This window comes from Pleurodeles waltl, chromosome 10 (genome assembly GCF_031143425.1).
Source record: "Pleurodeles waltl isolate 20211129_DDA chromosome 10, aPleWal1.hap1.20221129, whole genome shotgun sequence".
Lineage (NCBI taxonomy): Eukaryota > Metazoa > Chordata > Amphibia > Caudata > Salamandridae > Pleurodeles > Pleurodeles waltl.
In genome coordinates, this window is record NC_090449.1 from 638,778,703 (window position 1) to 638,803,149 (window position 24,447).

The 24,447-nt window shown below is 40.4% G+C and overlaps 1 protein-coding gene across 3 annotated transcripts in view; it reads left to right on the forward strand.

Moving 5' to 3' along the window:
- The window catches only part of DPP6 (dipeptidyl peptidase like 6), a 1,951,083-nt gene that overhangs the window by 1,400,513 nt on the left and 526,123 nt on the right, over window positions 1-24,447 (forward strand). For all 3 annotated transcript variants that reach the window (XM_069211130.1, XM_069211129.1, XM_069211131.1), the window contains exon 8: window positions 3,936-4,056. In XM_069211130.1, the coding sequence (XP_069067231.1) occupies window positions 3,936-4,056 (121 nt within the window). The remainder of the gene's footprint in view (window positions 1-3,935; window positions 4,057-24,447) is intronic.

A 24,447-nucleotide genomic window follows, 5' to 3' on the forward strand; every position in this document is an offset into this window, starting at 1 on the left:
CTTGATGAAATTGCTGAAAATGACTAATTATAGATACACATTATATAACTGAATGTTTCATAGACTAAGTTACAACATTGTTGCATTTGTGTTGTTCTTAGCTATCAGAAGTAAAATTAAGACCCACATTATTGTGATTTTATCTCAGGTGTGAAAAATATTTAAACACATATTTTAATGTGGCAAAGTGGTGTCCATGTCAGCTTTAGATGAGAAACAATTAACCAATAGCTAACTAAACTACGATCCAGAATACCTGATCTCTCCTGTGTTGCCATCTCCCTTCCAGCTAGTGAAATGTATTTTTAATTTTTAATACAGAGAAGAAGGAATCTCTTTGTGGAAAATGTGTCTGACCTCTGAGGAGGATATAAGACTTTACATGGACACTAATATGGTTCGTAGACATTGCAGGCTTGGTTGGTTATAGACCGACATCGGTGAGTGGCTGGATTAAAGGCTGGCATGCAGATACATATGGAGTGATACACAATATGGTTTCCACAGTTATTGATTTGTGGAGCTGCAGTCATATTTTATTAATTCGAAGCTGAACGCTCTTAAGGAACTTACTAATGCAACTTACAATTATGAGGGTGCAGCATATGCACTTGGAGACCTGCAAAAGTGTAGATCGTATCTTTGTCTACATGACCTGGAGGGTAGGAAAGAATAAAACGTAATCAAAGATCCTCCAATCTATGGTATGGATGGGAGAAACCCACATTTACCCAAGGTCTAATGTAGGGAACATCTAAGATATCAAAGCTGCTTTTTTAGTACAGGCCCAGAAGGTTGTATTTTACCGTATTCCCAGTGACTCCATCACCGTCATTACACCTTTGGGTATTATATTGTTTTGTGAGGAAGATTCCAACACCCTTCATTTTTTAAATTTACTTCATAAAAGTTATCTCATTCATTTTTTATTACACAGTCTTTACTCTTGCATCATAATGTGCTGAAGGTGTTGCAGAGGTTGGGCAATGTAATGGGGGTGCTACAGTATACCTGGAAGCGTGTGCTGCCACTGTAATGAACTAAACCACACAAAAGAGGACAAGGCCTGCTTGAGGCAATCGCCAAGGCATACATTAGATGGCTTCACTTCCAACAAAAGCTCACTTAGATGTAGGAGTACTAGAACTATCAGCAGAGTAGGACTAAATTATGTAGCAGGGTTTACTAAATTATGAGGGAAGATTAGGCAAATAAGCAACCAAATGCAGCACTTTTTATGATAGTATTACCTCATTATTTTGCCATTTTACCTATGTTAATACTAAGAGTTAAATGTTTCACCTCAGTTGTACCAGTCTGACTCCAAATTACAGCTATAAGCAACAAAAAGATGACCAGTAGACCTTTGCAAAGTGCCTTCCACTGCACAGCATTCAATGTTGCCGTGTTTTAGTAACTTTTCATCCGTTCGAGCCCCAAACAAAATTCTTTAACACCTTGTTGGGAATGCAATATATGCTTTCTCATTTTAAGGACAACCCAACCTTGTAGTCAAATAATTTCCCAGATACTCTGAGGATAACTTGCTTCACCAAGAACATTGTAGATCTGGCTCGAAGAAATCAGGTGGGAGTTGTGTAGCCTTTACTCAATGCTTCGGAAGAAGGTGCTCTCCATAAAAAAGTACCGGGCAAACATATCACTTCAGTATCAATACTCCCATCTTGAACATTCTATTTATTTAAAACAGCGTTGTACAACGTATGTCCACGAAGTCCCGTTGCAATCCAGATTCTCTTTGTATGTCTTTAAAATAAAAGCACACACAATTCATCTAAATGGAACTTATTCTATTGTCAACAGTTATCCTGAAAACCAGCTATTTGTGCAAGTCACCTGGAACTCTGCTGGAAGACAGGATTTAAAAGGATCTGAAATGTCATCTGAGAAACAAAACGTGTTCAAAATATGGATTCCTGTTGAGCTGTTTTGCATTCACAAAAGGCACAAGCATATTAAGTAGTGAGAGAAATCTCACATCACACTCTACAACATGTGCAAGGCACATAGGGGTCAGTCACGAAGGGGTTGCAGAAATCAGGTGTAAAAGGCACATCCAGCCAATCTGCAAGAGCTTGGGTACATACATAAGTAGATGCACAGTTTGGGCCCAATATCAAATTGGACACCTCGGAATAGGTGATAATATGAAGGGACACTGGAATTATGTGGCAAGAGAGGACCAAATTATGTGTCAGGGTTGAATAAATTATGCATCAATGAAAGCCAACTTATGTGGCACATTTTACAATAGCATTATTTCATCATTTTTCAACTGGGAACGCTGTCTGGGCATTGGTTGCACCTCATTAGGACCGGGTTAACACCCAAATATAGCAATAAGCAAAAGAAAGGTGACCAGACCTGCTTTGCAAAGGGCCTTTCACTGCGCACCAACCTGTGTCCATGCACTTTTAGTAACTTTTGAACCGTTAGACCTAGAAACAATTTGTTTATGCTAAAATGTGCAGATTATGTGACTGATAGATTATCTGGTAAATGCGGCAAAACTAGTATTATGCAAAAAACCCTGCAGCCGCAAAATTGCATAATTCCAGTGGCCTTGATAATATGTCAATAGTACATACTATTCATTAATTCCGAGGTACACAAACACAGCATGTGTGCATTTTGGTTTCGGAATTTGCGAATGGTTTCATGCCATGTTTTCACACCCAATCTAAAAAACATTAAAAAAAGAGACAGCGATATGAAAAGATTATTATATCACTGTAATTTACATTCCCTGCAGTTTATTCTTTCATGCATGACCTGGATTGTTTCCAGCTCCTAAATTAATTCCAGTTGCTATCCAGCTTCTACTGAATTCAAGTTGCTGCTATGGCGCGTGCCCGTGATCGCAATGTGTGACTGCAATTTTAACTAGTGCTGCACCGTTTCAAACCTATTCTACCGTTGTAGCTTAAACAGTATGTGAACAATAAACAGTTTGTGAGAGTACACATGTGGCTGCTGTGTACACTCGTATATATTTTTGTATTAAATCTGCAAGAAAGCAGAACGCAAAACATTATCTTTAGGGCCTGGTTCTTAACTGGGAATAAAATGATCTTCAGTAGTGAATTGTTAAACTGAAAAATGGAATTTCCCAATCTGGAATATCGGCCTGTATTGTTTATTTTCCATATTTGCATATTTAAGTTGAAACCGCAAATTCGAAAGTTACTATGTTTTCACCTATGACTCAAAGTGCGGTTTTGCTGCAGCAAAAATCAATATTTGTACTCTGTAAATTGAAGTTAATGATTTTTTTGCTGCCAAAAAAGAAGCCCGGCTCCTGGCCAAAAACTGTGGTAAATAGCAGGCACATTATGAAATATGATGTTAATAGCAGCTAGACATGCGTGCGGCGCCCCCTTCCAGTAATGACTATATCCGAATCATCTCGTCCTCATTTCCGTAATCACAATAGGGACTATATTAGGCACTCTTCTTCTGCGAGAGTATACCGCTGAGAACTAATATTACCATTTTTATCTTCTACTCCACTCTCACAGGCTAAATTAGGCCTTTCCTGAAAAGCACATTAACCCAAGCAGCAGAAATCTGGTCCCATAAGGTTTACTTACATCAGTTAGAGAACATAGATTTTTGTTCAACCTTGTTTAATATCCTCGTTTCATTTTCTATGCCACGTGTGCTAACTTCAGGAAGTAATAATTGTAAACATATAGTTGCAGTAGCCTCACTTAGCAAGTCTTTCCGGAGGGACTGGAAGCGTTCAGATCAAATAAATGGTAAAATATGATTTGTGTGTGCTACGATAATGCGGTGACAGGCGATAAAAAACACCATTTACCCAGTGGTAGTAATGTGAGTGTTAATGAACAAAAAGTATACTGAACGATCATGTTCTAGTTTTGGTGATTTACTTTTTTTTCATTTTAATCCAGATCTTCGTATTTGAAAACAACATCTACTATCAGATGAACGTGGACAGTCGTGCCATCCGATTGGTCGCCACTGGAAGAGAGGGAGTTGTTTTTAATGGCCTCAGTGACTGGTTGTATGAAGGTATGGAATGGTTTAAAGTGTTGTTGATTTATCTATCATTATTTTAATTTATGTAGAAAGCTGCATGGAGATCTCAGGATCAGAAACGCAAGTGGAACTCGTATTTTTTTTTTAATGGTCCAGTGAGGAAGTAATGAAGAATAGGTTGTCAGAGAACGTGTTGAGAGGAAGATTTACGCAGCTGTGCCACCTATTTATAAAGGATATTTTGACCATCACACATCAGTGAAAGCGTGTTAAAAGCCTACATGTCCCGATTCATGTTCGAGACAAACAGGACCTCAGGGAAAAAGATACTGCACTTGCACTTTTGGCCCAGCCGTCAGTACTTATGCGAAGGATTTGCACTGTGCAGATCAATGTTGCAAACTAAAGTCCAAGCTTCACTCGAGCACATGACCTTTATTCACGGAGAGAGGCGTCACTTCCAGAAAACAACTCATGAATAACAATACAGCACACTAGGCCCCACAATGATGACATTCCATTGGGAACAGGTAGAAAAGTTGAGTTTGATCTCTGAATAGTTGTTATTTAAAGTCCTCTTTAAAACCCTCTTTAATGGCAAAGTTAGGGTTTAAAGAGAGGTGGGCTAAATTTTAATTCTGCAGCAGAATGAAATACATTTGGTACTTCTGGGTTACTCTTGTAATGTGGAATTACTGATTAAATTCTGCCACTTCGTCATCAGAATTAATCTGCAGTAATTTTAGTTTAACAGGGCTGGAAGAGGGAGCAGTCCCTCTGTGTTTGAAAAACATTGCAGATAAAGTTTAAACTGCAGTGCTGTATGAAATTGGGTTGAGAGCTGACTGGGGTATGCACCCTCATCAAGCAACAGCCACAATCCCCTGAAGGGTGAATCACAAAAAGTCAGTAAAATTAGCCTTTGCTTAGCCCTGGGTAGCTTGGCACAAAAAGCAGTCAGGCTTAACTTAGAGGCAATGTGTAAAGAATTTATGCAGCACACAAACAGTAATAAAGTGAAAGCCCAACACAAGAAAAATCCCAAACCAATTTAGAAAAATATGGTAGTGTTGTCGAACGAGGATTTACCTTAAAAAAAGAGAGACAAGAGTTGTCTGGCAAAACAGGAAACCGTTTGTTTAATTAAACATTACGGCAGGGAGTGCAGTTACAGGCAGGGAGAGCAGTTACAGCACCAGGGTCTGACGACTGTCTTTCATAGTAAATGGAAATGAACAACATTTGATACATTCTCTGGGAGCAATAAACCTATAAAACATTCTTTCCCTGGTGAAATATGCAAACTGTTGACAAGGTGTTCTAGATACAATTTTCAGATAGGGAATGCAGATGGGTCTCAACCTGGCGTGGACATTATGTGGGCTAGCGAATATGTGTCCAGATGTTCGGCCTGAGGGGCACGTGGTTGCTGAGTGTGCTGTGTATGCTGTGTCCACATTGGCTCAGTGTACCTAACTACATGTGGCATCTAACTTTATGGTCTTTTGGGAATGCGTGCATCTCTCTGGCTATTTGTGCTTTATTGGGGCCAATCCCCAGGAACCAATCTAGTGTTGCTGCCTATATGTGGGGTCTGACCTAAACGTGTGTTTGGCTGTGGGCTAAGTTTTAGCCCACCTGTGACATGTCAGTAATTAACCTTCAGGCCTGGGCCACAGAGCCTGCCTGACCATGTACCTACATGCTGGGGTTGATGGAGAGTTCATAACGGGAATCCAAAAGGGGTGATGTGACTTTTTGTGAATGAAAATATATTGTTTGTGTATAAAGGTGTCTTGTTGTCATGTGCATTGTTTGATCCAATATTAAAAGTAGATTTAAATAAATTATTTGACCACAACAATAAAAAATTAATCAGTAGGAGCAGATTTGTGAATTTTTAAAGTTTGGGGTTCAAAATAGCACTTAAAAGATAAAAGCACCAACCTCTGGCATATGGTCACCTTTAGAACCACAACCAAGAGTTCAGGACTCAATTGGACTGTGTCCAGGTGCGGGTTCAAGGTGGTGGTATTCTGTTATGTCCCTGTGGCTCTGAACAGGATGCTGGTACAGTAGCCCTTGGAGTTACCTCTGGTAGTCCTGGGTGCAGGTGTATATTTGGGGCTCAACAGCAGGGCTGTCTCCTGAGGGTTCAAGACAGGTTCCAGGCAGCAAAGCAGTCCTTCCAGGTACAACAGCAAGCTGGCAGAGTGCACAGCAGGCCACAGGAGCAGGCGGGTCTCTGAGAGTCCTTCGGCAAGTCCAGTAGTAAATTGAGGAGTGGCTCACAAGGTCCTGTTTGTATACCTTAGCGCCCTTCTCCTAGAAGGTGGGAGTCATTTCTGGAAAGGTTTCCAGACTCCTGACTCCTCTACCCTGGCTCCAAGCTGGCTGCAGTGAATACAGGGTTGTTAGGCCTATTGTGAGGAGACAGGGCACAGCCTATTCAAGTGCAAGTGTGGCTGTGCTCAGTTCCGCCAACCTATCAAGCCAGTTAATGGCCCATTGAGGCACACCTAATCCCACTATTGTGTGACTTTCTGGGAAGAATTCACAAAGTCTAACTGCCGGAACCCAGAGGATCCACCTTACACTTTTCACCCCCGAACCAAAGGAAATCACCTGCAGTGTCCCCTAGGACTCATCTCTCAGCCCCACGCTCTTCAATGCAAACATGACCCCGCTGGTCAACTTCGTCAGATCCCACTGTCTCATCATAATTTCCAATGCATACGACTCCCAACTCATCCTCTCACTCACCGACGACCCCTCCACCACCAGAGCCAACTTCCACAGATGCATGACAAGCGTCGCTGACTGGATGAAGAACAGCTGCCTGCAGCTGAACACAGACTAGATGGAAATACTGATCTTTGGCAACAGCAGCAATATATGGAACAGCTCCTGGTGGCCATCAGACCCAGGACTGGCACCCACTTCATCCGACAATGGCAAAAACCTCTGAATTATTATTGAGAACAAGCTCACCATGAAATCACAGATCAGTGCTGTCTCCTCTGCCTGCTTCTTCACTTTGCACATGCTGCGTAAGATCTTCAAGTGGCTAGCCCTACACACAAGACTTAGCGTGGCACAGGCACTCATCACCAGTCGATTGAACTATGGCAACACCCTCTATGTAGGAATCGCCACCCACCTCCTACAGAGACTTCAGACCATACAGACGCTGCAGCCAGACTCATCCTCGGCCTTACCTGACGAACCCACATGACACCCCACCTCAGAAAACCCCAATTGCTACCTGCACAGAAAAGATGCCAATTCAAGCTGCTGACTCACACACACAAGTCTCTACAGAGCCGAGGACCCGGGTAAATTAACCACCACCTGAACTTCTGCAAACCATTAAGAGATTATTATGCCTTGCTTTCACTTGCCCATACTCCTCGCATTTACCAAAGCAGAAGTGGAACTCGCTTCTTCTCTCACATCGCAGCAAAAACCTGGAACAGCCTCCCCCGGGAACTCCGGACCATCAACTCACTTCTGTAATTCTGAATGGCCTTCAAGACCTGGCTGTTCAAATAAGACTCCTTAAAAATACCCTAACCATCCTATGCCCTACCCATCCCTCGATCCAAAAAGTACCCTTACCACCCTATACCCTGAGCCACCCTTACATGCCATATTTCCCCTACCAACCTATGTATAGATAGATGGATAGATAGATAGATAGATAGATAGATAGATAGATAGATAGATAGATAGATAGATAGATAGATAGATAGATAACTAAATAGATAGACTTAACAACACTTACCTGGCATGCATGGCAAATGATGCATGGTAAAGGCTGTTTCCCTCTGTTATGTTGATGCTTCCTCCCAACCCCGACGATTCCTCTTGCCCCACCAACCTCCTGTCCACCACAAAAGCATTAAACAAAGCAAAATAGCCCTCGCTTACCCTAGAGCTATTTGACTTTGTCAATACATTTTTAGACATTTTGCACACCAGCATGTCCCATTCTTGTTCCTGTAGCCATGCGTGCATCTTCAGATTTGCATTGGATAGCAAGTGGCCCCCATTATTGAATGAGACTACTAAAAAAGTGGCCCACATTTCCAAGTTAGGGCAGTTTTGAACGTGTAAAGACATGCTGTAACAGTGTTTTGCAAGGTATGTCAGACTCTGTCTGTTTGTGTTTACTGCAGGCAGCGCTTGTGATAATATTAGGGAAACCAACAGCAAAAGCTGGCCCACCAGCCCATTAAACAGGCCACAAACAAGCATTGGCAAAGCCAGTAGGTCTCACCCTTGTGCGATCTATTGGCTTTTTCAATGTTTTTTAGTTATGTTGCACATCAGCCCAGCCACTATGCAACATGTCTGAAAGTAAAGTAAATAAAAGAACTACGACATGGTCAGTGCTGTCCGAGTAATTGCGCTTTAAAAAAATCTTTCAGCCAGGTTGTGCCGGAGTTGCCGTGCTCGGCCCACACGATGGAAGTTCCCCCTTCACCCCCCAAACAAAAGGTTGAAAGATGCACTGTACTCTCAGTACCCTTGTCCTTAAGATGAAGTAGACAACATCCAGAGCTCGGTTCGAGGCTGGGGTACAATGGAACAGTGGAACGTTATACACAGACGCCGAGATTTAGGTCCCCTTCTTCAACATGGCTGAAGAGAAAATGCTAATGGAAGAACTATCAAGTCTTGAGACCATTTAATGATCCACTTTTTAACTAGTTACCTAAAGGTGTCTTTGGGCATTGAGACATGTATTTAAATCTATTGCAACATTTCTGCTCCTGCAGGCAGGAGCCTCCAGATTTTTGTTTCTCATCTTGGGTGTTAGGCAGTGAAGTAAGTATACTTTCAGACTTGGGGCTTGGCCTTATTTATACAAGAAGCAGATGTTTTACAATGCTGTCATAAATGTATTACACGGCCATGCAGAAGTTGCCTAGGGGGGCAGGGGGACTCTAGATGTCAGTGCCCACGCTTGATGTAGTAGGCAGACATAGCTCTGTGAAGTCTTGCCAGGACGCTCTTTGTTTTACAGCATGGTTATCATGGCAGCAGAGGGAGGAAACGCAAAGGACAGGACAGAAATCGAAAAATATTGCAGAAGTGCATACAGTATAGTGGACTGCAATTCCTCATGCAAACACGGCCTGCCTGGTGCGCGGGGCACAGAACACATCTGAAAGATATAGTGGCTGCAGTGGCAATTTCAAGATAGGAAGCTCCGGAGTGGGCAGGGAGAAGTGGGAGGGAGGAAATAGTACCTCAATTACATCACGGGCACCGGAAGGGTACTAAATAAGTCAAATCAGTGTGTGCTAGGTCCCCGCTCCACAGCAAGAAACTGAAGAAAAGTTTTGGTCTGCCCTGGCCAATGAGGAGCAAACAAAGAAGAGTTACCATGAAGCCTACGAATTGTAAGCAACAGGCAATCTCCAAGCCCTTTACTGTACACAACAGAGTCTCGCAAGCGAGATGCATGAGTTAGCACATGCACTCACAGGCACTACCCTAAAAATGGCCTGTAAGACCAGCCTATTGTCGACCAGTAAACCTGTGTGTCTTCCCTGTAGCCTGTTGATAAGTTAATTCACTTAATACCGTGTCAAGTCCTTTCATGTCAACAGTTAGAGGAGAAAGGGCTTGCAAAGGTGTTCAGTGCATGAACATAAATTAAAGTGTTTCCCCATCACACTGCCAGCCTGAGGGGCCCCATCAGAATACCGATGGGGCCCCAGCAGGATCTCTTTTCATCTGAATTATCTTTTGCAGTGCGCACACACAAAGAGGAAGCTTCCTTTCATGCTGCTGCATTCTTTTTAAATAAGCAGCTGGGAAAGTTTCTCTCCTGAAGAGGTGCTGGGTGCTGTGAAAATGTAGGCTGCATGTGCGCACATGTGCGCACCTTACAGGGAACATGGGTGTGGACAAGTAATGGGTAGTGTGGGGGCTGTCCCATAACGTATGTAGAAAGTCCCCTGAGGAAACGCAGCAGCGTGGTCAGTTGGGAGGGGTGGGGTGAGTATACACTAAGATTCAAAGGTAAGGTATGTTTGGTGGAGAACATAATAATTAATTAATTTGAAACAAGCATTGCAGGGGCCATCGTCCACATTAATGACCAGTCACCCTCCGAAATAGGTATTCCCATATCTTACTCCCACCTATCCTGCGCCACCGTCAGAGGGGCACAGATATCTTCTCTCAATGCCACGTACAGGCCCACAACCAGGCAACTAGTAATGGACCTGTCGGTGAGAAAGCGATAGCTTGGAAACAACTTGAGTCCTAGGCCGTAGCCCCCCAATATAATTCATATGGCGGCTGTCAGGGTACTGTATAGCATAAATTGCCTCGTCCTAACCCCCTAAGTGGTGCCCTTCCTTTCTTGGCCCCTTTTGAAGTCAAGCTAAAAGTACTCTGCCAGCCCAGATGTGGTCTTCAGCAGAACCAACGCAGCATGGTGCAACTCCTCGCAGCTTTGCATTGCAGCCCTGTCCTCAGAAATGCTGCTATGTGATGCAACTCCAGCATATGACCTTTTATCGCAGCCCCACTGCTCATTGAAACCGTTGCTGCATGACTCATCTCTGAACCATCTCTGGGTTTACTAATTTGATTTAAAAAAATTTAATTCAACTCTATTTCTCTAAATGTTTGTGGGATTTTTCTTGTGTTGTGTTTTTCACTTTATTACTGTTTGTGTGCTGCATAAGTACGTAACTCATTGCCTCTAAGTTAAGCCTGACTGCTTTTGTGCTACGCTTCCTGAGGGTTAAGCACGGGTTAATTTGGGGTTTGCGTGTGTTTCACCCTAACAGAAATGGTGCTTGTTGTTTGAGTAGGGTTTCTCTTCCCTCAACCAGTAACACAATTTCTCACAATAAGGTTGCCACATTCTTATTATGGGCAATGTAGGCATTAAGATAGTTCGGTACATGATGGCTGTCTCTGGGCTATTACTGATGATATAGGGATAATGGTATCTCTGATATAAAGTGGTTTTCTTGTGGGTGTTTAATTGGTGGCCAGTAGTGATGGACCACTTGGGACAATGTAGCCCTTATTAACTTTATGTGGGCATCTTATTCTTACCCAATATGTTCACCATAGCATGTGGTGAACCCTCATGGCTTCTAATGTCTGTCCTGGATTTAACTTATGTGCATCCCTCATATTTATCAGTCCCACCTTCATTAGACGGAATCCCTGACATGTGGAAGCTGGTATTTGGGGCCACAATTGTTACTCAATAAATGAAAAGATTGGATACGGGGAACAACAAACATGTGCTTAAGGAAATTAATTGATTTAAGTGATATATGGGAATCACATTTGTGCTTTTTCAGCAAATATCTGACAGATGACTGAGGACAACATTATTGCTATTTTTGGTTTTAGTATTTCTAATGCTTAACTGGAGCATCAAATCATGCTTGGATGTAGTTATATAATGCTGGTATTTCCTTGGTGCCCATCATTCTAGGCCCAGTTAGGCCAGTGGCATATTCACTGGGTCTCCTTCCACATTGAAAAGGTGCATAGTAGGTCTCCGGAGCTGCCCAGTCAAACAGCATTTGACTGTGTCAAGTGGCTTCCCATGGGGACTACCTTGCTGTGTGGTCCACCGGGACAATCATATAAAGGTGCACAAGACGAATTAATCCATGAGTGTGGGAGTATTGCATGAATAGCCACTGTGATTCATTCAATAGAGTTCACAGGGAGGGCCATTGTCCCAGGAGTATTGATTTCACTCACATCCTTGCCTGTGTCTGGTTGGCACGGAGAGCACACATGGTGCTCAGCTGTGTAAATAGAGCACAAGCAAGAAGGAAGCTTGCCCAACTTGTTTGTCTACAGGCAGACAGGCAGGCACTGTACTCACCAGTGTGCAGGTCTGGGAGCAGAGCTGCCTGGCTTGGCGGCACTGGTGTGGGCATCCATGTAACCCAACAACAGAGGCTGAAAGGGCTGTAAAATTGACAGTGTGTCACTTGATGCCATTCGAGGGTGGGGTACCACAACAGAAAATAATTGAGTTTGGGAGTCACTTATGGAAGACCACGGCCCTCTAGGAGATCTCTAGGAGACCCATTGTTTTGCCTTGGCCACCCTAAAAGCCTCATTTACAAAAAACTGACACAGCATCGTAGATGCATCAGATTTCTTGAGCTTGCCGCACATCCCCTAATGACGCCATGGATGCACTGTATTTACAGTACAGAGCTCTATAGCATACATTTTAACAGCTGTGTAAGAAATTCTGGTGAATCTGTTGGCAACTAAAGTGACACATTGCTGGATTTGCGTTGTAAACTTTTGGAACTCCAGCAATGCGATCCAATTGGAAAAAACCCTACGTCTATTTTACGTCTGGACTGAGCAGGCGGTAACATCTTGTTGCAGTGACATCGTAGAGCAACACAGTGAAAAGCTGTAAATTTCACTGTGTCAGTCCTACATGGATTTTTCCATGGGAACACCTCCCCTGCATACATAATACCTGGTGCAGGTATAAGGTGACACAGGGCTTTGTAAACTGACGCATTGGGCCTGATGTGTCAGTTTGTAAATATGGAGCAATATAATAAACTGCTAGCGCCGCCGTTACATAAAAATAAATGAAGCAGCAGCGGTGCAAGGGGCTTGTAAATGAGGCCCTAAGTCTCTTAAGTTGCATAAATGGCAACCTTAGGAGCGTTTTGCACCCATTTCAGCACTCTTGGACATGTGATTTTCGTCTACAGGCTTTTGGGTTCACAGACATTTGTTGATACACATGTTGTTGCCTTGGAGCCAGGTTAAGATTAGAAGAAAGATTCTCAAACTGTGTTTTGTTGAACCCTGTACACTTTAATGAAATTGTTAACAGTAAATCATTAAATACATTGTTTTGGTCGTTGAAAAGTGGTACCATCTGGAAGGGTTTCAATGTTGATTTGTACTGTGGTGTTTGATGCTATATTTTGCCTTTGAATTTTGTAGTGAGACCCTGACCAAGCCAGTACGTCAGCCTGACTTTTTATAAATGTATTCTTAATGTTATGTTAGGCATACAGGTATTTTTTACGGGTCAAAGCTTGTTAAGGTGAATGTATACATTTGTTTCAGTTGACATTTGAGTCAAACTAGTAGAATCAACTTTATATTTCACTTGACTTGTAGTCTGACAGCCCAAAATTCATAAATTGTAAATAGTTCCTATCAAAAAGGTGTAATTGGTCAACAGGAATTTCCACCCTGTTCAAAACTGCCTAACATAGCAGTGTTATTTTTAAGGCACTACTTTCATTAAAAGTAGCTCGTGTGACTGGAATCTCTTTCAAGCTCAGTAGGATGTCCATGTTATGGTTTGAGAATTGTTTATCTGGGACCAGAGACTGTCCATTATTTTTTACAGAGTAAAAGAACAAACAGCTCCTTGCTAGAGAATTGCAGAGCTCCCACGTTTTATAGACTTTACCCACACTTCCACCGAGAACTAGACTACAACAGAAACCACCTGGCTTCTGCATTCAAATCCCTGCTGCTGTCAGATATAACACCTCACAAATGTTTCACATACCACAAATCCACTGCTAAAAACACCTCTCGGATGTAACTGGAAACAGATAATAGATTATATTTTACAGCAGGGGGTACTTCAGGAAGGTAGAACAAGAGTAATGTTTTCATATGTATTAAATACCATGAAATGGGAAAGGAAGTGTGCAAGTTTTTGTATTGGCCATCAAAAGTGCAATGCGCTAAGATAACAAAAAATCAGAAAACTGACAAACTAGAGTCTAGCAAATTGGAACACAGAATTTGTTGTAATTTTGACACAACATAGAATGAATACTCTTGTTGTCTATTTGGGAAGTTATACCTTGCTAGAAATCTGTATGACCAATCTTCTTTATTTGTAGTGAATCTTCACGCGTTCCAAAAATAACCCAATCACTCCTAAGCATAATTTTACCTTAGGCATTTTACACTTATGTTCTTAGCATGTCACAAATAAGATAACGTCAAGGACCACAACATAACAACAGCATTAGTGTCAACGGTAATTAAATTAGTGGGTGATGTAGGCTATATCTTATACACAGATATCTGTCATCTTATCAAAATGCTCATAGTGAAAGTTATTGGCGGTATTTTAGTTTGTCAGCTGGGAAATGCACCATTGCTTCTTTGATGCATGATAATATGTATGTTTCTCATAGTTTGCATTAATATTTTAATGAATTAACAGAACAAATTAATTAACACCAAATGAAAATATTATCAAAGCGTTCTATTGCTGGGAAATTCATACAACACCATCACAGATCTCTTTTTGTGATATGGCGAAAACTGCTGACAAACTAATTGATTGCTAACAGAAAAAGACATATATAACATACATAGCCAGCAAAATGCATCACAGCCTGAATGGACCTTTTTTTTGTTAAAAATAATGCAGGAGATGTCATCAACATATTGTGACTTGGAAACAGTCTTCATGATCTCCCGTGTATACTCTGTTTTATTGCACAGCATGCCGTGGTAATAAGACCTACATTTCAAATATGGGAACTACTTCACAGTTGTCTCTTCAGTATGGATTTCATCATCATATAGACAACCTCCAAACCATGCAGAGCTTTAACATTTTTAGGACTATTAGGGTTTTACGTGGAGGCCCATATTATGCAGCACATTCTCGTTCACTATTATTTTTATTCATTTGACATAGAAACATCTTTGTGAGTGAAATCTGCACATTTTGTAAATTATGTGGCAAATAATACAGTAAATGCAGTATACGCATATTTATGTGGTAAGTAACACAGCCACAGAAATGCCTAAATCCAATGAGCCTTATCATTCCACATTGTTTTGTCAACAATTTATTCAAAAAGTAAAAACAAAACACTAAACATTCTAGTTCCAGTCAATGCCTATTGGTAGCTGCACTGTAAGAGCGGCTTTTTCAATCTAACTCACAAAAAATAATCAAGTAGTATAAAAAATCCATAGGGGTACCACGTATATTATGGTATTTTTGTCATCTTGGGGTTCTGGTTACATTAACAAACCAAACCTTCAGCCTTGTTGTTTGCAATGTCACCAGCACCCCTCATTTGTGATAATGAACTATATTACACAGTTACATATTATGTATCCCTTATTTTTGTCACTATGGCATTTAGTCCCAAATGATAATACATAGGGTCTGGTTTTAAAGAATATCGGTGAAAGGTCTGCATACTCGTGTCCTCGAAACAAAACCTTGCCATTTCAGTCTACATGTCATACTTTTATTCAGGCATCACTGTTGGCTAGCTTTGGAGATGGTCCGTTTCAACCCACATTCTTTCTCAGAAGTCAGCAGGACATCCTCATGAACAGCACAGCAACATTTTGCAGCACAATTAGCTGCTGCAATCCACTATAACAGAAATAGGTATCAAAAATGTAATTTATGTTGGCGCTCATAAACTTCTGGTAAATATAACATTTTATGCTTTCCTGTATTTTGCTGTTTCGCGTCTCTTACTTTTATGTCTTCTAGTTCAGTTCAGCTGAAGTTTAATTCTCAAACTAAAAATCATAAACTCATTAACTCCTAATGATCCAATTGATGGAATTTTACAGAACTCTCACATGCTAAAATTAAAGCATTTCTCCTCAATAAATAACGGAGCCCAACGCAGTAGACAATCGAGCTCATGTAGCAACCCTTTGGCATTATGGTTGTCATTTAGACACATCTGATCTAGCATATGTAATGCCAATGCCGCCTGAGCTCAGGCCACCCTGTTGAATTTTGAGTGGTCCTCTGATTTGGTGGGCAGTTTTCCCTGAAGGTGCTCTTGTGTCCAGGTCAGGAGATGCTTTGTGGCACCACGCCCCATCTCACCCTGGAATAAACGTGAAGGCATGTATGTATGCAAGACCATGGCAGCATGACTGACCTGCGATCACTTATATTATTCCTGAAGATAGACCCCCAATGTGAGGTACATCTCTGGTAATACCATGACTAATGGCTCCCATATATTGAAGAAGTCTCCCTACGCGGGGCATGTTTCTGGCCTGGCATTCATGTGCAGAATAGGCATGGTTGATGTTGTGGCCCACATAGAATGGATGAAAGCAGATAGCCGACCTTTAGTGTGGTGGCCCCTCCATCACCAGTGCCACGAGATTAGGGCTCATCATAACGATATTTCCTATGAAGAAATCACCGCTGTCACCGCTATAGAGAAAACTGTGTTCTCTCAAACTATAAATGAGGCAAGTAAATGAAATAAGGTTGCAAAAGTCATCTTCTGTTAGTGCCTTTCTTTAAATGAGGCCCTATACCTTTTGCTTCACATTTAGGAAGTGCCTCAGCCTTGCTTCCTGCTACAACACACACAAATACCCATGAGTTAACATTAAGGTTAAAATGAGCACTTTTAGCAGGATTGCTGGCTAGGATATGTTTTAGTACAGAAGAACAAATCAGGCTGGGGCAAGTTCACACGTCTCTGGGCTAATATTTTTTTCTGGTGCAGCCAATCTTCCCTATACTTGCTTTGGTGTGTAATATTCCATATATACAGTGGTGGACAGCTTAAATACAAATATTGCTGAGGAGCTAGTTCTGGTTTCAAATTTCTAAAAAAAAGAGCTCAATCCATTTGTACCCCAAATGTTTTAATAAATAATAATAAAACATTGAATAATATTTCCTCTGATGTATCTGAGTAAAAGCACCAGGCTCATTTCCAATTCTCCCTTGCCTTTTTTCTATGTAAAACATTTATAAATAGGACACCCATTCTGTTTGCAAAAGAAAGAATGGTTATGGCGTGCTTTAAGAGTAGGAACAAGTATGATTCAAAGTCAGGGGTCTGCACTGAGGGTATTTACCTCAGTTTCTTGATTTTGTGTATTTGTGTCTGTGAAGTTGTCAAAGTATGCACATGCACGAGGTCTCCGCAAGCAGATGTGTAATGTGCATCAAGTGCCACGATATTTAGTTCTTAAGGCTAAGGGGCAGATTTATGGAAAGTGCCGCTGCACTGAGTGTAGCCCCACTTTCCCTGCACTCCTTAGCACCCCCCTTCCTCCACCATTTGTGTGCCTTATTTAAAATACGGCACACCACGGCACAGGGTAGGGGGCAATAGCGTCATTTTTCATGATGCCATTGATGTACTCTGCAGGAGTTTTGGCACTACTCCTGCAGAGAACATAGGGCCCCATTCTAAAGAATGGAAGCCCCTTTTAACGCCTGCTCTTGAGCAGGCATTAAAAATGCCATAAAAAATGGTGTAAGGAAATCTCAGAGATTTCCTTATGCCATTTTTCCGGCTCCCCTAATGGGGGAACGCCCCGTTTGCATACATTACGCCTGGTGCAGCACAAAGGGTTACAGAGTGGCGCAATGCATGCATTACGCCAACCTGTAAATAAGATGCAGGGATTACGGCCTCGTTGGGCCACATTAACGTCAAAAACAATTATGTTAATGTGGCGCAAGGTGGCACTAGGGCACTATAAATATGCCCCAAAATGGCTTAGGCATGGTGCAAAAATGATAGAACTATTTCCTATACTCTAGTGGAGGCCAAGGGACGATTTTAAGCCAGTATTTATTAGATTTATGCAGTTAATCAGTTGAGCAAAGCATGTTTTTCCTGTTTTCACATCCAATTAATTAAAGTATTTATGTGTCCTGTCTGTGACTCGGCAGTAGTAGAATATCTATGAAAGGAAATTTGGTTTATAGCTTCAATTTTGCAGGAAAACCTAAAGGAACTTTTTAGCCCTATTTTAAGCAGTGTTTAGTATTCTTTTCAGCCATTCAGTCTCATTAGTTAAGGATTCTCTGTGGACCGATAGGAACTTGTTGGAGTTCAACCTGTTATTGAAACACTTGCTGCCTTTCACTGCATTAAAATGGCTTTAAAGTGAATCGGTTTTCTTCGTGGCTAGTGATTTAAAGTTGTGACTTTCTTCTATAACCTGCTGTGACAGGAATGAACTGCATTCAATTGCTGGAGTATATTGAAGTCACGTTGAAAAATATTACCCTTTTAAGTTTGCTACCCATACTTATCTTGGTGCCAGATAATGCCATTTCTGCTCCTTTTTGACTAATACAATGGCACTTGCAGAGAGGACATCATTTTGTGTTAGCATGCAAGCCGTTTTGAAGTTAAAACTACCCATTTGTTGTTTCACATTGTGCTTGTCTACAATGGCAACATGTGAAAAACACTAGGAAGAGTGAGGAACCAAGACTCAAGGAAATGGTACTAGTTAGACCATCTATTTAAAAAGAGGAAAACAGGCTATATGCAAAATCACTAAATGTGGCCTGTAACAGCCTTGGCTTTCATAGCATCTATGTAGATGGAGACCAAAACATATAAACATTCAATGCATTGTGAGTAGGCCAGCCTCAGACGCAATTAGGTTGGGAGTACAAGGCAGGGAAGGTGGTCTACTGTCTGAAATTGTATTTAACATTATTATCCAACTTGTTGTTGCCATGCCAGACTGTTGCCTGGAGAGGTTTAGGTCAGCAGATCCTTACTTGGAGTCCGCGATACCTACTTAGGGGTCTGCAACTATTTAGAAATTCAAATATGAAGCTAATAGACGATACGTGCAGAAAAAAATTAATGTAAAATTGAAAAAGTTAAAAGGCTGTGTAAATATGAAGGAATGTGAAATCAAAGACTGAAAATTAGGCAGGTATCCTTAGCCTGATTTGTGGGAGCAGCGCAAGTACAGCAAACAGAATCTAGCATGGATGATTTGTAGTCTCAGTTGAAGAACGCATATGCACTGACAAAAGAAGAGCACGCATTAGGAACAAAAAATCATAAAGTGATATGCTCGAATCTAGCATATCGCTTCATGTTTTAGAAAAAAAACAAAATCTTCAAAAGCTCCGACCTTCACATTAAAAATTTAATTTTTGTACTTGTTCTATTTTGTGAATTCAATAAGTATTTCATGACTGTTTTGAGGTCCATATCATAGAAGTTGCTTAGACAGTGGTTCTCGCCTTCCAGTAGTGATTTAGTAGGAGGTGCAAAGAAGTCTAAAGTTTAATTACAAGAAATGTAGGCCATTCGGCAATTAAGCACAAGAATTAGCTATAGTTGCTATTACAAGTAAAAGTAGAGGTACAGCATTTAAATAAAGGTGTTACTTTCAATCGGCAATAAAAACAGTTATGGTGTAAAGATTCAATTTTCTGGACCTTAGAAGTCTATTTGTTTTCTAGTTTTAAAGATAAAGTTTATATAAAAGAAAAAAGAAAATAATCATAACATGTTATAATATGATGAATCAACAATGCAATAGGTACATTAACATAACCACTCACCTTCTGATAAACTACTTATGTACCAATATAAGAGAGGAGAGAGATAAAAAGTGAGGAAAGTAGAACGAGTATTTAATATAATGGAAATAAATTGATTTTATAGTAATTAAAAAATCTCAACAATCTAGAGTAAAATTTGACAAGGAAATAATTGAATGAAATAAAACATTGATATAGAAATCAGGTAAATAAATAGAGAAGTTAAAGGGGTTTAGAAACGTATTCAGTTAAGGATTGCTGAAGGTTAGCCGCTAATGCACAAGAGTCTAGGAAAATTGTTACCGGTGACCAAAGAATGTCTTTTTTGATAGCAAGAGAAAATGGGTTGATATATTTCTGTCTACTGTGTGATTATAACAACCACAATACCACTATGCTTGAAAAGAGTTATTAAGAGTATTTTCCCAATGTTTTTTATTTGTTGGAATGCATCTGCAATTAGCAAATCTACAATTTGTGTGCTGAAAGCACAACCATTCCAATCATCTGAAAAGCTTCCTAAAAACACATTTGCAAAAATGAAACGCACGTGTGTATGAAAAATCGAATTGATTTGTGGCCAAACCTGTAACTAGAATTGATATGTGCAAGAGCACTCAAATTATATGCGTTTTATAACTGAGAAAGATGCATTACAGGACCAACAGGATGATGGAATATTAGTATCAAAACTGTGTAAAGTAACTGACAGATGACTGGGGACAACAAGAAGTAACTGGGGTGACTAAAACTCAGCTGTAAATGAAAAATAGAGTTCGACATGTGTTGGCAGCACGAGAGCTTTTCCATATCTTGAGTCATATTTTATTCCATAAAGTAGAAGGGAAAGAGGTATGTAAATATGTTTCCTATTGTAGTTCCAGTAGTGTTTTCTGTCTAACGTCAGGGGAGGAAGTAAGAGGAATGCTGTAGGGAAAATTTACAATAACGGTTGTAGAGGGGAAGTGGTAGATGTAGATGTGTCAAGTAGATAAGTAGATGGAGGGATGGAGGGGGGAATACATTTTGGAAACTACTGAGATTACAGAGTGAAATCTGTTTTTATAGGAATACGGAAATGAAAAAGAGGATTGAGCTTGAGAAAAAGAGATGAGTTTTTCTGAATTAATATAAGGATATAAGTTTATTATACCAAATCGAAGAAACAAGAAATTGATCGATAATTGGAATAGTGTATATATATATATACATATATATATATATATATATATATATATATATATATATATATATATATATATATATATATATCTCAATAGATATATATATATATATATATATATAAATATATATATATATAGACATATAGAACATAAGGGTTTATGAGCATTTTTAAGGATAGGGAGCAACATAGAAGAATGATGTTGAGTAAATGGCAATTCTGAAAAAGAGAGGAATTGAATAACAAATTATTCTAAATCTCTCCTTCTGTCCTTAAGGGGGAAGTATTTCAACATTAATCTTCTTGGTGAAGAATTTGATTGTTTCAGAAAGAATGCAGCATGATATGATTGAAAATATGGAACGTTTACTCCTCCTTGGTGTGTAGCACACTGTAACAGAAGTGTATTTAAAAAAAAAAGGTTATCAGTTTTGCCACTGCAAAACTGACACATTTACAGAAAAGATATGCAGCAGCAGGAACTTTCTTGGTGCTGCATATGTCAATTAGCATACCGCTTGGTAGTCGCTGAGCTTTGTTTTTCAGTGGTGCTGCACACCGCTTTACCCAATCTCAGATAAACCAAGGTGGGACGTCTTGCTGCGGGTAAAAGAGATGCTGTGATTACAGTGGCAGCTCTTTGTTTCTGGGATGCTTCTGTGGGCAGGGGTTACCTTGAATGTGGTGGGGATGAAAATATAATACTTTCTCAACCAGTTTGTAGGACAGGAATATATTAGGAAAGAGTTCAGGAATAGTGAAACTATTATGGCCACTGCAGGCAAAAATACACATTTGACGTGTTCACCTGTCTCTCACTGACACAAAAGGAGCTTATTTATAGCTATTAGCTCCAACCCTACAGCTTTTATGTCCTCACTGGTGGCGTGCCTTCAGGTCTGTACCTTACCTGGCTTAATAGTCGTGCCAACCTAGAATGAGATATACAATGTTTTTGAACAGCAATTGGTTTAGTGAACTAAACAGGGAATGGATTGTAAAGGAGAGGGTCAATTGGGTGACTGAAAGTGGTACACTACTGGCAATGATGTTTGATCTACCTTTGCTGGGAGGGATGAACATTTAGTGCTTGTAGAAAAGGTGTATTACAGCACATGTCCTGTGTGTCAATCACATATCATATGTTGGACATGTCAATCACATATAATATGGTGGCCCTGTCAATCACATATCATATGGTGGACCTGTCAATTACATATCATTTGGTGGCAATGTGTCTGCCTAAAGAGACACCCCTGCATGAAGTAAAATGCTGGGGCATATTTATCATAGTGTTGCATCACCCTGGCACCACACGAAGGGGCGCAAGAGCAATGCAACACTAAAGTCAGATTTATCAAGCCACGCAAGGCCACCCTGCTTGGCCCTACACGGCTTGATAAATCTGGAGTAATGCAATGCAACTATTAGAGGAAGAGCAGAGATATGCATTAGATTTCATAGGTCAAGAGCATGAAAGTTTCCCATCTTCTCCCTGTGGGATACATTTACATTAGATATATCTAGAAAGCATATCTCTATGCTGTACATTTACATATGATGTATCTAATTAGTTATCTTGAGCATACTATCAGGATAATTTAAAATTCTGAGGGGCTTCCATGTCTCAGGGATCCTCAGCATTGGACACCAGTGGGTTAGAACCATAGATATGGAACACTATTCAAAATACTCATTGACTTCGTTGGGAAAGCTTAATTATTAAAGTGGCGTGTAATGTCATAAACCAAATGATACATTTTTACACGCTAGATTTGGAATTTGAGCCAAATACAAGGACATAAATGCTGTGAAGGTAAAAACGAAATGGGCGCCACATCACTTTTTTCATAACAGATTTTTCACGAATATCAACACAGAGATGGGTATAATCTCACTTAGATTTAGTCAGGATACCCTTTTGTTCTACACAGATTGGTCTATTGCTTATTCAAAAGTAAATGTGGCAAAGTATTAAATATATATTTCAGAATCTTTTATCTGGAAGCCTTATCCGCCTTAGCAGGCTTTTCCTTATTTTGTAAAGTCTGAGAATATTCTCCTATGGGAAATAGAAACGTTAAAGTTTTATGTCGAAAAACTGAAAGCTAAAGCACTATGGACTTCGAAGAAGAATTATGCATTTAGATAAACAATGGTAATGCAATTTTTGGGGTTTGCACATGTAATTAAATAGAACATTCAATATGTCTATCATGATTTGTGGTTTTCCTGGTAAACAAGTTTTCAGTGGTTCTGACAGGTGGTTATATAAACTGGAACGGTAGGCCAGGTGTGTCCTACATGGCCCAAAGGGCCCTATTCTATGGTTAAACATGTTTTTGAGTGGTTATTAATATGTAGGAGGGCTTGAGGTCAAAAAGCAATGTACCAGATGTCTGCCTGAATACAGGAAAGGAGCCTGGAATAGCTTACTATGGGTACATGCAACATGTCACTATGACAAGTACAGGATAAATATTTAATCGGGTAGAGTCAATCCAGAGAGATATAGGCCCATATTTATACTCTTTTAGCGCTGCATTTGCGCCGCTTTTTGACACAAAAACGGCACAAACATTCAAAATACAATTGTATTTTGCAAGTTTGCGCCGGTTTTGCATCAAAAAATGACGCAAATGCGGCGCTAAAAATTTTTTTAATATGGGCCATAGTATAAACTGTCCTTTTTTATTTTATCTTGCTTTTATTCACTGGTCTCTGCTGCTTCTATTGTATTACCCATTGTGAGCCTAATTCTTAAAGAAAAGTTGTGAATTTTCACTTGTAGAAGTGCTCCTAAACATGAGTATAAATAATTGGCGTTTTGGGAATCACATCCATTCCCAGCACTACGGCTAGAAAGCTGCACTGGTTGCAGCTTCCCAGGTATGCCCATGGAAACTGTCATATACTATATATCCCTCAGCGTGGAGTCGTATGCAAGGACTGGCTCTAATAGGCAAATGCAGATGAATGTGCACGAAACGTGAATCTTCTCCTTCTCCTTCCCACTTTGGAAGAGATGTTACTCCCGCACGTTGCTGGAGTAAATCTCTGACCATCTTTCAGCTAGAAAGGAGTCAGAGAGGTTTCTAAATGCCCACTCACATGCTTATGAGTATTCACAAATTCCGAAAGCAGTGCTTAATTTGTGCTTGTTGTTTCTGGTGCTGAGCACTGGCACTTATTTTTTAGGGCCGGGGCTTATTTTTCTGCCTCAAGCATTTGCTGTGAGCAAAAGACACATATGGGAAAGACGGAGAGAGGGAAACACGAAAAATCATCAAAAAGGGAGAAAGTAGAAAGCTGCAAGAGTGAGCTGAAGGGGTAGAGCGTGGCTTTAAATGGATTGAAGAGGCCCGCGAAGGCTTCAGGATTACGCCGCCTCAGTATTCCGTGTTCCCACATTTAATTGCAGAGGAGGGCTTTGAGCACCAGCACGTTTTTATTTACAAATTAAGTCCTGTCCCAAAGCAATCCACACCTTGATCCTCCTACTCTCCACCCTTTGTGTGAGGTTTAATAATGTATAATTAAACACAGTTATGGTGTAAAATTACCACTAGTAATATCGTATTTTTTGTAGTAGATGTCAAGCTAAAATGATCTATTTTTAGTTGTAAATAAAGGTCATTGTCCTAAATGGCTTTGTGAATCAGGCCTAGTTAACCAAAAACGAGCCAGGCATTCTGGCTGCGATGGAAACAATAATACTGCCCGGTAGTGAAATTCAGAAAGGAATTCCTGGAAGAGGGATAATTTAACCTGTGATGGCTATAATGAATACTTGTTGAGTGAGGTTCTAAACTCTCTATTGCCCTTACCTGCAGGGAAACCCAGCTGTTAATACCACCCCATTATGGCCCTCACTTGCAGCCAGGGCTCATAACTCCCGGGAGAGTGACAG